At 41.7% G+C, this 15,930-nt stretch overlaps 1 protein-coding gene across 2 annotated transcripts in view; it reads left to right on the top strand.

Moving 5' to 3' along the window:
- Window positions 1-15,930, top strand: part of ASTN1 (astrotactin 1) — a 408,165-nt gene that overhangs the window by 248,117 nt on the left and 144,118 nt on the right. For both annotated transcript variants that reach the window (XM_088461906.1, XM_088461905.1), the window contains exon 3: window positions 7,833-8,229. In XM_088461906.1, the coding sequence (XP_088318032.1) occupies window positions 7,833-8,229 (397 nt within the window). The remainder of the gene's footprint in view (window positions 1-7,832; window positions 8,230-15,930) is intronic.

Genomic DNA, 15,930 nt, shown 5'->3' with positions numbered 1-15,930 from the left:
TCCCCTATATACATATGAGTACATACTGTACATACAGTGCTAAACTGGTTGGGTACAAGAGCTTCAGGCACATTTAAGGGGTCACATAGGAAACCAGAGCCTAAATTGCTTTGATATGGAAGATTACCTCAATACCTCTTCTGTGCAGTATAGTGTTATGCCCCACTGCACCCCCAAAGGGACAGCATCAGCACACAGAGGCAGAGCAGCTCCTTGAAGGCGGCCTCCTCGTGACTGACTGATTGAGACCTGTCACCTGAGGGAGTTAAAATATGTGGGGTCTAGAGGGGATATTTATACATTCACATGTATGTTGTATTTATATGTATGTGTGGATATATATGTATATATACATATAAAATCCCCAACAGACTCCACATATTATTAATAACATATGTATGTATGTGTGAATAGGTGTATATACAAGGGTATACACACACACACACACATATATACTGTATACAGAGCTTGTTAAATCTGACAGCATAGCAGACCTCAAATCTGCCGCGGTCCATCATTCTTAAGTCCTGGGAATGCTTAATATTTGCGGGTACCCCCCAAAAATGGTTGTTTGGGGGATACTCCGCATATATATACTTCAATAAATATGCCCCTAAATATGATAGGAGTGCTATGTTTTGCTTGAGGAAGTTCAGAAAAAGTTTGATATGCAGGTTGTACGGTAGATAATAAACATTTCATCATACAAAGGTCAAATATGAAGAATATAAAAGTTAAAAACCTTTTCAGAGAGTGCGATTTCAAGGTACAAGGGGCTCTATTTATTACCATTATTTTTACTAAAATAAAGTGAAAAAGGGTGTTTTCACACACTTATTACAACATTTTAGTTTCACATAAATTTACTAAAGGGCAATTGGAGTTGAATTCGTAAAATTCTACTCCAAGCCCTAATTATCACATATTTTTAATAAGCAGATCGCATTTCCCATTATTGTATTGGGAAATGTGATCAGGCCAGTGTTACTAAAAATAAAATGTGAAAAAATACCGGGGGAAGCCCTGTGATAATAACGCCACCTGGAGATGGCGTTATCCAGGGGGTCCCCCAGTTCCCCGACTCCTGCTCTGCTCTAACAGGCAGAGCAGAGCCAGGAGCTGGGCCGCAGTGATCAACTGGTTGGACCACAAGCTGATCCCTCAAAAAAAAAAGTGCTTGTCACACCCCCTGCAGTAGCGCACAGTAGACCCTTCATAAATTTCAGCTCCAGGCCCATGTGGGCTTTAATTTAGCTTTGGGTCGCGGCCCTCAGATTTGGTTCCCTTGTACAGGTGCTGGTGCACTCTGGATAGAGTGGAATGCGATGTAGGCATACCATGTAATCATCGAGCCGGGTAAGAACCAAATGGACAAGACGTTACCAGGGAGCAGACGAAAACAGGTCACAGAGGATAGCCATGGTCAAACTGGAATACAATTGCAGTACCAGGGAGGAGACGGAATTAGGTCACAGCGAAGCCGGGGGTCAGGAACGAGCAGTAGTAGTCACTGGGAATGCTGGAGTATGGTTGAAAGCCTATACTCTGGCACCTGTCTAGTGCCAGAGACTCTCTCTTATAGGGAGGAGTTCAATTTTCTCGCCAAACGTGAAGACACGTTTGGCGCGCCTGTAACTTTCTTTTGCAGGTCGGCACATACACCTCTAGGGGAGCCGCAGCCACCTGTACTGCAGCCCTCATGAAGGAAGGAGCCAGGGGTATCCCTGCCCGCGCCGACAGAGACCCCAGCGCTGCTGGACCTGATAATTGGCCGCCAGGTTTGGCTGCTTAGTGACACAAACCATGTTACAGTACCAAAACCCTGGCATAACACCTTAACTATTACAGTGAATCGACACATGTAAATCTAACCAATATCAATTTAACATCCAATAAAGAGATGGACACAGAGGTTTGGTGAAAACATAGGTAACATTTTATTTTGCCAAAAAAAATGAATCAGTAAGGGCATTGGGGAGAAGAAAGTTTGGTGGCAACCAATGAGAAACGGCTATAAATAACTTCCAAACACGTAAACATTCCTTGGTGAACCGCCTTCCCTTAGAAGCCCCTAATGGTATGCCTTTCTGTAACGACAGTGTCCCGTGCCCGTCCAGGGCTGTCAGCATAACCAAACTGAGGGAGGGTGCACCCAAAAACCGTATAAACAAGTAACATTCAATTGCACCAAAATTCTTCTATACATCCCCAAATGCAGTAAAACAACCAGTGATGAAAACAATGGGGAGGGCGGGAGGGAAGATACCAGAAATCAAAAAGGGAGAAGCAGGAAGAGCAGCCCACTCATATGGACTAGTGCCACAACCTCCTCTCATAATGCATTTCAATTGCATCTCCAATTAATACAGAAGGGGCATAACTGGGCTGTAATGTGGTATTTTCAAGTACAAGAGAGCATGTCGGCACAACTGGGGGTATTGGATAGTTTACTAAATTGTTTATATCCCTGATTCCAGGCATGTCATGTTCTCCAAGTATAGGCTGGTGTAAGTTTGCACTGATGTTGATAATGACATTAAACTACGTGATCAAATAAGGGTGCAGCAAGATACCCAAAAGAATCATCAGTGTTGTTCACCCTACCCACAAAATTACCAGGCAGGGCAGCCATTTTGGGAGCACTACAGAGGTTACAATGGGCGGGATAAGCAGTAAATGGAGTTGTGACTTATAGGGCCATATTCAATTAGAGGCAAAGTTTTCGCCTGTCCGACTTTTCGCTTCATTCGGCTGTTTCGGAGGCGAATTTATTCCGTGCTCGTCCCCGCTTTTCGCCTAATTCAATTGAAAAACAGGCGAAAACGGAAATAGTCGAATGCAGAACAGGCGAAAAGTACTGAAAGAATTGGGGAAATCAGACTGTACCCCAGAAAAAGATGCACTGACATAGGGAATCAATATAGATGTTTACTAACATATTTTTATGTCTCTAAAGTGAACTTTTAAAAAACTTGAAAAATCCACCTGCTGCATGCACCTACAATCCCAAAAACACCTGACCCATACTTGGGGACCCCCAAGAAGTCTATTTCGCTACTTTTAATATTTATCCCCCCACTTTTAAAATTTTCACCCCAAAAATGACATGTCTTTTTTGGCGTGTTCTTAGGTTTTTGTTTCTGTTTTTTTTGCAGATTTGTCCTTTGGGGGGCTGTCCCAAGGGGTCTGAGTTGTTTCCCCATGTTTGCACCCCAAAATAAAGATTTTGCATTTCTTTTCACAAGCTATTGATTGGAGAATCTTTTTTGGAGAATTGTTTCCGCATAGGCGAAATTGTCCTGGAATTGAATTTGGCTAATTTTTTTTAGGCTAAATTTTTGCAAAAAAATTGGTGAATACGGCTTTTCGCCTCTAATTGAATTCCCCTCATAATGAGGAAATATTGAGAAAGCAGCATGTGAAATACAAGAAAATCACAGAAATCAGTAACTCAGAAACATGATACAAATGAGATGAGGCAGCCATCTTGGGCACACTAGCCATACAACCATACAACAATAAATTGTACATATAATAAACAAGGTCAATGCAAGTTATATCATTCCTGCTCTTGCAGCTTTACCAACTTGTTGCAGTTGCCAGCTGGGGTTCTCATTTTTCTTGGTGTCTAGGTAAATTCTGGAAAAGTGCTGGCCATCCATTCTATTCTCATTGTTTTTAAGCTATTTTGGCACTTGAAACCAGGTTCAGTCTTACTGCTGCCCAGGGGCACACCCCATTGGGAATTGGTTGGGTCCTAGTACACAGAACACCCCGTCTCTTAGGCCACTGCACGGAGATGCTAGCAGAGGGGAGGGGTTGGTCTAGTTCAGGAAGCAACAGATTCTACTTATCATTTTATAGAATGTACTTGATAAATGATAACTAGGAGCTGATTGGTTGCTAAGGGCAACTTGTCCACTTATCTACTCTTTAGCAGGTTTGATGCATTCAAATGACCCAATGACAAGACTGTATAGTATTGCTCAGTAGAGCCAATCTATTATAGAACTTGTTATACTGCTGATTTGCATCAGTTACATTGCCAATAGAAAATATTCTGCATAGTATAAAACGCATTCTTAAGACATGGTATCAGTAGCATAAATGATTTAATGAAGCCCCCCATATTATTCAACCTCCCCTTCTTCACCCTACTCCCCAGCACAGCCTGTCCTAACAGCAAACTGTGGCAGGGCATGCTGGGATGTATATTTGCTTAACAGCTGGATTGACCCATGTTGCCTACCCCTGTTTTAGGGGATATTTATGAAAACTTGTGCACAGGGAACTGTTGATGTCGTATCCCATAGCAACCAATGAGACATTTGCTTTTATACTTTAAACTGTACTGGAAAATTACATTTCATTCCGGTTGCAGCACCTTTTTTTATCACTCTTACATACCTCTTATACACAAATAACCAGACAGAGCCACTGTAAACATACTATGCACTAACCTCTACAGACTTTTAGTTGCAAAATTGCTTTTAATAGAACTTTGGGCCTGATTCAGAGATGTATGGTCATCTAGAATGGCACCCAGCAGGCAGAATCTATGCAGCAGTGCTTCCTGGAGTGTACTTAGGGCGCTTCAGACGGTCACACCGCTGCCCTTACAGCTCCCCGGATCATCCCGCGGTTGTTTTGGGCATTATGTGGTTTTAGATGGAACAAAGTCTCAGTCCCAATAGGGGGTCCAGTAAGTCCCAATAGAGGGTCCAGTAAGGTACAAATCTCTGGTAATCGGCCGATTAACTGAGATTTGCACCCTACTGGAACCCCTATTGCCTACCATCTTGGGACTGAGACTTTGTTCCATCTAAAACCAGATAATCACAAGCTAAAGCCTCACTGGAACCTTACCATTTAGGAGCATCTTACAGCCAAAGGACTGCACCAGCTGCAGGCTATTCCAACCCTGCTGGATCTTTACTACTGCACCCTATAGGACTGAGCAGGCACCCGGTGATTATATTTGGGGCCTCCATTGACTATTCACAATGCTTTTTACATAATTTCTTCTTACTACTATATTATAACCATATGTTTGTGCTTGTTATAATATTTGGATTGCTTAATATGTTTATTAAACTTGTTTGTTATATATTTGTATAGGTCGCTCACACAGTATATATTTCTTTATTACTAATTGATACATTTATATATGTTGGTTTTTCTTTCTCTTTTTTTTTTTGGTTAATTTACATTGCATATATGCGCCGTATATTCTAGAAATACGCTTTTAGATAAATGCTAAGTAGAATCTGATTGGTTGTTATGGGCAACATCTCCACTCTAAAAACCTGCACTTCAGTAAGTATATAACCTAGAATCTGGTTGCTATGGCCAAAGTCCCCACCTCTCCTCTTTAGAATGTGTTATACCTCTGCTCTCCCCCATGGGCATAGCTCAGTAAGGGTGTGTTGACAATCCATGTAGACCAGCACATTAATGTATATTCACCTGCTAGTAAGTGCATATGATATGATATGATATCTAGATGCATTGTGGTCTGCAGAAATACACTATTATGCATTTACACAAAACTAAATACACTGCTTTCCCATTTTATTGTGAGGTCAGTAACTGTCCTCTGTCATCTCTTACAAGCAGGGCCAGTCCACGCCACTACCAGCACTAACCCAAAGTTCCCAGTCACATTGATCATTCCTACTGTACATAGCTGCCTGTCATACTGTATTCCACTGTCTACAACCAGTGCACTATCACTGATTACTGCCTCAGGGCAGACCACAGGGAACCAATGCTTTTCTCACATACTGCACTATATAACTGTTTCTTTGCATTGCGCACATGTTATGTTAAAAGCTACAACATTATGACAACTCCATTACAATCTTCCCTCTGTGATGTGAACAGTCCAGGGACACCAAGAGCAATGCTATACCCATTGACCTCCTCCTGTGCAGCCATCGTTGTTCATGTTAGATCAGTAACAGACAGTGATGCAGGAACAGTTAAGCTATTGATGTACTGGGTCCTAGCAAACCACCAGTCACACAGCATGGCTTCATTTTGCCCTCTTATCTCAGTTGTCATTAGCCATCAGAATGCCTATTTAAAGTTCCCAGGGAAAGGAGCTCTGGCGTTTCTTACTTCTGGGTCTACTCTGCAAAAGTTTTAAGAATATATACAAGAGGGCGAGGCAGCATTGCAGGGAGAGGTAGACTCAGAGGAATGGAGGCAAGTTAGGTTGAGTGCTCTTGATACTGGGCAATGTAGGATATTCTACCTTTTCCTGAGAGCTGTAAAGGACACAAAATTATAATGTGCAGCAAATGGATCAATTTTCCGTACACTCATTCCACTTGTGTGAATAAAGACAGAGCAGAGTCTTTGCTGCGCAGCGCCAAGGGCACACCAGCAATTGAACACCAGTCACTGTCACTTTTCATTAACTCCATCAATGCCACATTTCTCATCACAGTGAGTCCTCCAATTCCATTTTCCTTGTTCCCTTCCTCCTATTGTCACTCCCCAGCTCCAAGTGCATATTATCCTAACCTCTATTCTTGCATATGACTGTCTCTCTCTCTCTCTCTCTCTCTCTCTCTCTCTACTATATTATTATATTGGAACAAGCTCTATTTTAACCATAATTTTCTTTTGAAATGAAAGCTTCCCATTTCTTCTCAGACCATCCAACCATTACTGCTGACAGCATAGAAACCTATTTGTACGAAGAATATAATTACAGAAACATTATATTGGAGTAAATAGTTTTTAAATATCCACTTATCATACAGAGAGCAATTTCAGCACCAACCTCTGTGGACAGTTCCCCCCCCAGCTCATGGAAATCAGTTTATTTACTTTCCATCTCTTTTTGTTTCTGTGCGATTTAACGCTATCTTATGTTTAATTAAAATACCCAAATTGCTTTGGATTTGCAGTGTAATGTACTAAAAACTGCCCAGGCTAAACATAAACCATGCCAAGCCCTATCAGATCTCTTTCCTCTTCAGAATCCGGCTACTGCTAGCTGCAGGGGTCAGATGTGAAACGCTTTTTAATAACAAATCTTCAATCTGATAGAGATTGCTAATCAGTACAGTTTATAGCACCATCTATTTCAAGGGACCAAAAACAAGCCAGGCTGACATGGGCTGTGTGCGGTTAGCGTTTACTATACTACTGCCATATTGTACACCTAAAACCTTCCATTTCTAACAGTGTCAAATTATTTGCAGCAGCATTCATGTGGAGAAGTTAACAAGATTGGATATTTTATTCTGCTGGGTATATAAACAGGAGCTAATATCTTGTTTTGGCGTAAGCAGCCGCTTTTGTCTTGCTAGCTGCATTCGGCAAAGACATATATATATTTTTTTTTTTTCCAAAATTGATTTTTAGGTGTGAATGCCCAAACTTGCGTTTTTCATTTTGGAATAGAAAAATAAAGAAAGAAATATGATGTACGGTAACAGAATATGAAATGTGCCGGAATAATATAGCCCGCGCTTCCCCTTTGCAGAACTTACATAAAATGGCTCCATTGTTAATTTAATGTAAACAGCCGGCAGAGAATTGTTTGGCTATTCCTGAGAACTAATTTAACATGTAATACAGAAATAAAGTGATATGATAATAAATCTTGTTCAAGCAGACTTTTCTTTATCTTCTATTATTCATGTTCATTCTACCCGGATATCAAAAGATTTTTATATGGCTGTAATATGCAAAACATGATTTTAGAAATGCAGTTATTGTGCCCGTCTTCATTGTCCCTAACTTGCCAGTTTGCAGTGGATTTGTTCCATTCTTAATTCAATATTTTTCCATATTCTTTCTTTCTCCCAATATATTAGGGTGGAATGATTGCCCTCCTGCTGTGCATCCTGTGCCTGCTCCTCATCTTGTATACGAGACGCCGTTGGTGCAAAAGGAGGCGTGCGCCGCAGCCACAGAAAAGCGCAAGTGCGGAAGCAGCCAATGAGATCCACTACATCCCATCCGTGCTCATTGGAGGCAGCCATGGGCGAGAGAGTCTCCGCAATGCTCGCGGACAATCCACCCACCCAGGAGGAACCCTCGGCATCCGCGAAACCCCAATCCTTGACGGTTACGAGTATGATGTCACTGAGCTACGACACCACCTCCAGCGGGAATGCATGAATGGTGGGGAAGACTTTGGCAGCCAGATGTCCCGTACTCTGGACTCCCTTCAGGGATGCAATGATAAGAACACCATGGACCTCACTCCTGGTGTGTGCTCAGTGGCAGGACCCATTGCATTAAGCCACAAGCCAACAAATCCCATGCAGTGGGATTTGATGGTTTTTAGCTGGTTTTGTGTCCATGTTTGATGAGCCGCTATTTAATTGAGCAATTGGCCTGTTTTGTCAGCAAGCAGGAGGAGATGGGCTCCGCTAGCAGATTATCTCCATGTCATCCAAAGTATGGATGAGTCTCAATTCATCCAATATAAATGCTCACACAGGTGCATGTGATGGAAAGTAATGATAGGCAAAATGAACTAACTAGAACATAAACATTATTAAATAAGTATAGCATTATACAGTGTTTCTTTATATTAGAGATGTGTGTAGACCCTCGTATTTTGGTTTTGGTTCTAAATCTTCGTGATGTTTGGTTTTGGCAGAACCACCCTCAAGTGTTTGGTTTGGTTTTGACTTTGGATTTTTATTTTTTTTTTAAATGGATAAAGGGCCTGATTCAGAGCCGGACGCAATTAGCGCTCGCTCGTCCAGAAAATAGGGGTGGCTATTCAAATGAACCATTCGCTTTTTGCGGTCTGTTCACGCCTCTAGGTCTGAACGAGCGAACAAAACTTGCGGTAGTTTTTTGGATAAATACGCCCCCTGGCCGCTCGCATCCTACGTCATGTCCGCTATTTATTTGATTAATAGAGTACATCGACCAGCGTATGAACTGCTCGCTATTCTTGTGGTTGGTTTTTGCTACCACAATCTTGCGAGCAGTTCTGGCTATAAAATAACCCAGTGACGTGGTCAATGACGCTGCTGTTTTAATTATGCACACCCATAAAACGCCCGTTTTGACCTTTAAGCACGCCTGCGTTCGGATCTCCACTCCCCGTTTTCAAGCACCTTCCCCTGTTACCACCCACATACGCCTCATTCTGTCACTCGAATTATCAGGCATTCGCTATTTTGCGAGCACATGAATTTCGACCGCACTGACTGGTTCGCGCATGCGTATAACGATCCGTACACATGCGCAGTTGGGCAAACATCGCTCGAAGCGAACGAGCGGCCACTTATGAGCGGCTCTGAATCAGGCCCAAAAACAGCTAAAATCAGGTAGCTTGGACTTTGTTTATTTCTATATTATTATTAACATCAGTAACATTTATTTTCAGTAACTTTTGACCAATTTTGGCACCTGAAATCACGAGGGAGGGATTTGCATGCAATCAAAAACAGACAAGATCCTTTTTTAGTTCAGAGATCCAACTTGCTGGCAGACGTGAGTCGGGACTCGGTCCTACTCTAAGCCCCCAATGTGACCCGAGCCGGGACTCAGAACTCCAAAGCTCACGTGTGTTTGCTTTTTTTTTTAGCAAAATCTCATCTCTACTTTATATGTGCAGTTGCACTTAGAGCCTTATTGAGGTTGGATCGTATGGCTGCGTTCGCACGCAGCCGGACGATGTTTGCATACTGTGCATGCGCCACAGTGCGCGAACTGGCCGCTGTGATCGGGAATCGATTGCAGTGAGCATGCAGGGCCTTCACAGAGTGATTGACATGTAGTGACCGTTTGGGGATGGAGAGGGGGGGTGGTCAGCGGAACGCAGACGTGCCTGTGTGTTTGAACGCCGTTACAGGGGCGTGCATGATTAAGCCCTTGCGATTGCAGATGCAGGCAGAGGTCTAGATGGCGACAGGAAGTTTAGCACCTTATGAGCAGGGTCAGGTCAACTACAACTATGCGAATGGTTCCGATGAACCTCGATGTTACCAGTGTTTTAGCTGACTTGCGGATGCGTGTCATGGGAAGTGGACGGCTTTATACAGTGATGGGCGTCTTGGTATAGTGCTGCGGTTGCCATGCGATTGCATTTATTAGCATATTTTCACAGCTACCGGGTGCGTGTGAAGGCAGCTGAGCGATTCAACCTAAATAAAGCCCTTAATGTTCCATGTTTGTCCCTTTCTAATGCATGAAAGGTCAATGGTCATCTTACCTCATCCCATTATTTGTAATATTTTCCTTTTTTGCAAGACATTTGCTTCTTTGAACCTCTTTTAGGTATAATGTAACTCAGAACAGTAAGAGGACATTGAGGCTGTATCAGTTTCCATTGTTATTCAGATTTGGAGGATATTGGTTTACTTGTGGCAAATCATATTTGATTCATATTATATAATATATTAATGATACAGTTAAAAAAAAACACTCCTGTGAACCCAAAATTGCACCAAGTGTAGCGTCGTTTGTGTTTAATGTTGAAAGGGTAAATTAAATATTAACCTGACAGCACTACTTTTCCCTCTAATTTAGCACACCACCATCTGGTAAAAATATTTATGAATGATTTAGTATATTGTTCTTTATTTAGTAAATGATTTTTGTTTGCGAGATGAGCTTTTATACATGCATTATAGCTTATTAATACTGATCTGATAAAATAGAGGGAAAAGTAGAGCTGTGAGTACTGTATACTATTTTTTTAAATGTATTTTGTATATTATCTCATAGTAATTAGCACAGGAATAAAGCTCTGCAGCACACCTCACTTGTATGAGGTATGCACCATCACTTCTCCTATTTATAGCGGTATCCAAAAAGCCCCGTACACTATTCGGGCAATAATGGATCCCCCGAGGCTATCCAATTAGCCCCGAAGTCCGCCCGACGCTGGCACTTATCAGGGATTTATTTTCGGGACCTGAAGTGTGGCGAAAAATTTTCCCCCGAAAAGTAAAATTTTTTTGCCAGCGCAATGGTGAAAACACATAGGTCCGTGAATTTATCACGGATCCTATGTGTTTTCGGACGAATTATCCTATTTGTTCGTCCGAAACAAATAGGATAGGGTGAAAAATAGTTGTTGAAAAACGTGGAATATCGGTGAAAAATCCCAATTTTTTTGCCCCCGAAAAAATATCGGAACTAATTGGATACCACCCTTAGAGAGCAAAATAGGGCTTCATTTTGCCTTTTCCAGAGCTTAAATGTGAGGGTCTGCCTATCATATAAGATTTCCTATGACCAAACCCAACCATTTATCCTGAGTGGCAAAAAATACATTTAAAGACACCATTGTGTCACATCAATCCATGCCCTATGACAGTATGGTAATGGGTTAATGAGCAGTTCTTTTGCTCTCTGTACTAATTTTTCACTTAATTATTGTCAAGACATGCCAACACTCCAGTGTAAATATGCAGTTTGAAAACCCATATACAGTACTGTAGGTTTAGGGGAACTTGGAAGGTATAGAGACTGGGAAAATAAGAGTACAAGGTGTATATTTACTAGAGACACTGGCATAACTATAGAGGGTGCAAGGTGTGCACGTGCTATGGGGACCGGCGGCTTAAGGGGCCCGCCAGCCCAGCAAGCATCCCCCTGCACCCTCTGTAGCACGACCGGACAAGACGTCAACTTGCTGCTGCAATGGGGAACGCTGGTCTCTGAAGCGATCAGAGAGTAAAGAAACCTCTGATCGCTTCAGAGGCCAGCAGTGACGCAGTGCGTGGGTGACGTCATGACATCACCCGCGATGAGAGGAGCCTTCACCTGCTGGATCTAGTTAGATCTAGTCACCCGCTACATCGTCGTGGGAGCGCTGACAATGTAGACTGGAGCGTTGCCCAGCGGCCAGCGTGAAGAGATGTAAATACTGCACAGGGGAATGGGGCCCGATCTACACTGGGAGAGTGCACAGCATAAGGGCACTACTAGGGGCATTACAGGGGGCACAGTATAAAGGGCACTACTAGTGGAATTACTGGGGGCACTGCATAAGGGGCTCTAGTACAGGGGGAATTGCATAAGGGGCTCTTATACAGGGAACATTGCATAATGGGCACAACTACAGTGGCATTGCATTATGGTCTCTAATACAGGGGGCATTGCATAAGGGGCTCTTATACAGGGAATATTGCATAATGGGCACAACTACAGTGGCATTGCATAATGGGCTCTAATAGGGGGCATTGAATAAGGGGCTCTTATACAGGGAGCATTGTATAATGGGCACAACTACAGTGGCATTGCATAAGGGGCTGTAATACAGGGGTCATTGCATATGGGGCTTTAATACAGGGGTACTGCATAATGGGCACAACTTCATGGGGCATTGCAGAAAGGGCTTTAATACAGGGGGGCATTGCATAAGGGGCACTACTACAGGGGTACTGCATGGTGCACAGATACCCCTATAGGGGCCCAGAGGAAATTTTGCTATGGTGCCCCATACCTCTGGTTATGCCCCTGACTAGTACTCAATTTTAAATGTAATCAATTTTAAATCGGTCTAAATTGATCAACATCGATGTTTTGTTTCTGGGGCTTAATCACACATTTACTAACATTTAAAAAAGCCAAATTAAAAATTGTCTGTTAGTAAATGTGTGATTTTGCCCCAGAAACACAACATCGATGTTGATCAATTTAGATTGATTGGAAATTGATTAAAATCGACCTTTAGTAAATATAAGAAAATATGACAAAATAAATAATGCTTCTGTAGGCTCTAAGTTGAGAGTAGTTTTGATTGACTGTTGTTTACAGTAGAGATGTGCATGGTCTCCCGTGTTTTGGTTTTGGCAAACTACCCTCAAGTTTTTTGGTTCAGTTGTGGATTTGAATTTGTTTAAAATTTATAAAAACAGCTGAAATCCTGTAATTTGACCTGTTTACATGCAATCCAAAACCCAAGATCCGTAAATCCGAGCTCCAAACTTACGGGTAAACTCGGTTCTACTCCGAACCACAAAAGTGATCCGAACAGGGACTAGGTTTGACTGGGAACCCCAACATTCTGGAGTGTTCAGGTTTCAGCTAAACTAGGCACTTTTTAGATTGTTTAGCAGGATTTAGAATTTTATGTATAGCAACTTAAATTGCATGGGGTTTTTCATTTAGTGTTTTTGAAAGAGATTGACTGATTTGCTCTTTAGAACCTGTCCTTGTTTGGAGTGTGCTGTCTCCTGTTATGCTGTGCTGGAAGGCTGTCAGTGACACGTACAAAGGAAAAAGCTGTGCTGTTTTCTAAAACACTTATGGAAAATGTGTGCGTTACTTTTTTTTGGTGCTTTTACTGCATCTCCAAAAGCTGTGGGATTTTTTTTCAACCATGTATCTAGAGTGTCGCTTCTGCTGCCCAAGTGCTGTGCGTTCTACTTAAAATTCATGCCTCATAGGCCTCATTGTATACACGAGTCTCCTGCCTGCAGTTCCATCAATACTAAAAAATTCTTACTTATTACATTTAGTTTAGATTATTTGAGGACAGAACATTATGTCAATGTTATTGACAATCTTTATATTTCAGTTTTTTTTTTTTTTTAAATGTTCTAAAAGAACAACATACCTTTTATTCTATTAAAAGCTAAATTCTGTCTTCAGAGCTTATGTTTAGCTCTGAAACCAGGAGCCAGGTAATGCCAGGGGCCATATGAGGAATGGCACCCGTTTCTGCCCTTTAGGCGGTGCCTGGAAGAGCATACTACCTGGAGGGGCACTCAGTGCATCTTATAATACACCCAGCTTCCTGCTCTCAGCCCCCTCTTCTGTGACATCATGACATCACATGTGCTTGGGGCAAAGGGCGCCAGGGCCTGGTCCATGGCATAGATGTGCCCTGCTATGGCCCTGCTGGGTAATGCCTTTCCTACACCTACGCTCTCTTTGCACATTGCAGGATTGTTTGCTATACCTTGATAGATGTGATTCTAGTGCAGATAATACCTGCCAATTGTGAAAGAATGTCCTTAAGAAAATAGGTTTGTTTAATAGTCCGGGACCTTATTTAGAATTATGAATAAATCCTCCTAGAATGTGCAGTTTTGAACCTTGGCAAAATCATGTTGGAAGCCAATTTAAAAAGTATGATGAAATTTTGAAGTTGAGATGGCGCATGTCCAAGTTCAACTCTAAACTGCAGGTTAAAAATAAATCTGCAGAGTATTTATGTACTGCATGCAAAAGCAGCCAATATGTTCCCTGCATGCAAAATAAAAACGTAGAAATAGCAGTTTGCACCAAGCATGGCTTATCCAAGACCAAGGGGTAAATTTGAGAGTTTTTAGAAATGGAGCTCTTGCCCATAGCAACCAATCAGATTATATTTAACATTTAACTAGCACATTTTAGACGATAATAGCTAGAAACTGATTGGTTGCTATGGGCAACATCTCCACTTCTAAAACTCTCACTTTAGTAAATATACCCCTAAATTTGCTCCCTTTAGCTGGATCTTCTCCTAACTGTAAATGTGGCTTAATGTATTTAAAAGTGATCAGTGTACCTGTGTATATTACTAAATATGCCCTTAAACACTGTGGACCTAATTCAGAGTTGGATGTTAATGTCGCCAAGGTACCAGGTAATCAGCTGCTAACTGGCATTTTTCAAACACAGCCTGTGACATGGCACTTAGGAGCTGATTGGCTGGTACCTTATCACCGTTCACTTTATCTCCTAATACAGCTTAGTAAATAGACCCCTATATACCTACTGCAAAATATCTTTACTTATTTTAAATAATGACTAAAGTTAAGCACATGTTTAAAGATGTATTTCAAGATTAAAAAATATGTCTTGTTCTGAAACCATTCAAGTACAGTGTTCTTTTAGTCAGATGTAACATATAGGCTCTATTCTATTACATTCCATATTGGATATCTAATTTCGTTCTACAAAGCAAGCCCAGAGACCCTTCTCACTGATGTTAATGCAAATATGCAGAACTATTATATGTTTACTAAAAAAGATTACCATTTGTCAGTTGTTTCTCTGATGGTTATAGACATAATATGAACACTACAGATAGACTGGGGAATTAAATTAGCTGCAATAATTTACCGCAGGCTAATTGGCCCCTCAGGGCCATCCAATTAGCCCCAAAGCTCGGCCACCAGCAGATCTTATATGGGACATTTTATGTTTAAGGACCTGAGCAGGCGCTGAAAAAAAATCCCTGATAATTACCCCGTTTGTGCAGATCGGGCAGGAAAACGCATACAGCAGCTTTGGGAACTTATGTGTTTTCACCTGAAAACAGATCATTTTTCTGGCACACAAATGGGGCTCTAACTAGATTTCCCAAATGTAAAAAATGCAAAATAGTCACGTTTATGCCCCTGAAAAATGATCAGGGCTAATTGAATTCCCCCCTAAATGTTCCAAAATAAAAGATTCCTACCCCTCAACATTCCCCATTCCAAAATACTGACACTCTAGCACATGGCCCACACCTTAGACCCTCCCCTCTATAGTTACAAATTACTAGCCAAATTACTAACCCCCCCCTTACTAAAGAAAATCAGGACTGGTTCATGAAAAGCATGAAGGTTGGGATCGTGCTCATGACGTCCCCCTTCCTGAACCTTATGTGTATATTATCCCCATAGTGACAACCATATACTGTACAGTATGTTGCTATAAGGAAACTTACTGGTTTGGTACAATAACTCATCAGTTGGTTAATAATGTACTGTACATCAATGCTGATTTTATAGTCCATGAAGCAACTTATCTAATGACTAAAGGCGCACATCCACTACACGATTAAAATGAGGGATTGAACGATAACGATATCGTTCATTAATCGTTCGCAAATCGTTCATTAAAATGTCTAAATCAACAAGCAATGTGCGCTCCTGCTGGTCATTTTAGACATCTATCATCAGCCAAACATGCTGAATAACATGACGATAACGTCAGGTTGAGCATGTGAGGGGATGATTG

This window comes from Taudactylus pleione, unplaced genomic scaffold, assembly GCF_031769625.1.
Source record: "Taudactylus pleione unplaced genomic scaffold, aTauple2 ptg001123l, whole genome shotgun sequence".
Taxonomy (NCBI): Eukaryota; Metazoa; Chordata; class Amphibia; order Anura; family Myobatrachidae; genus Taudactylus; species Taudactylus pleione.
This window is presented reverse-complemented; position numbering and strand designations above follow the sequence as displayed.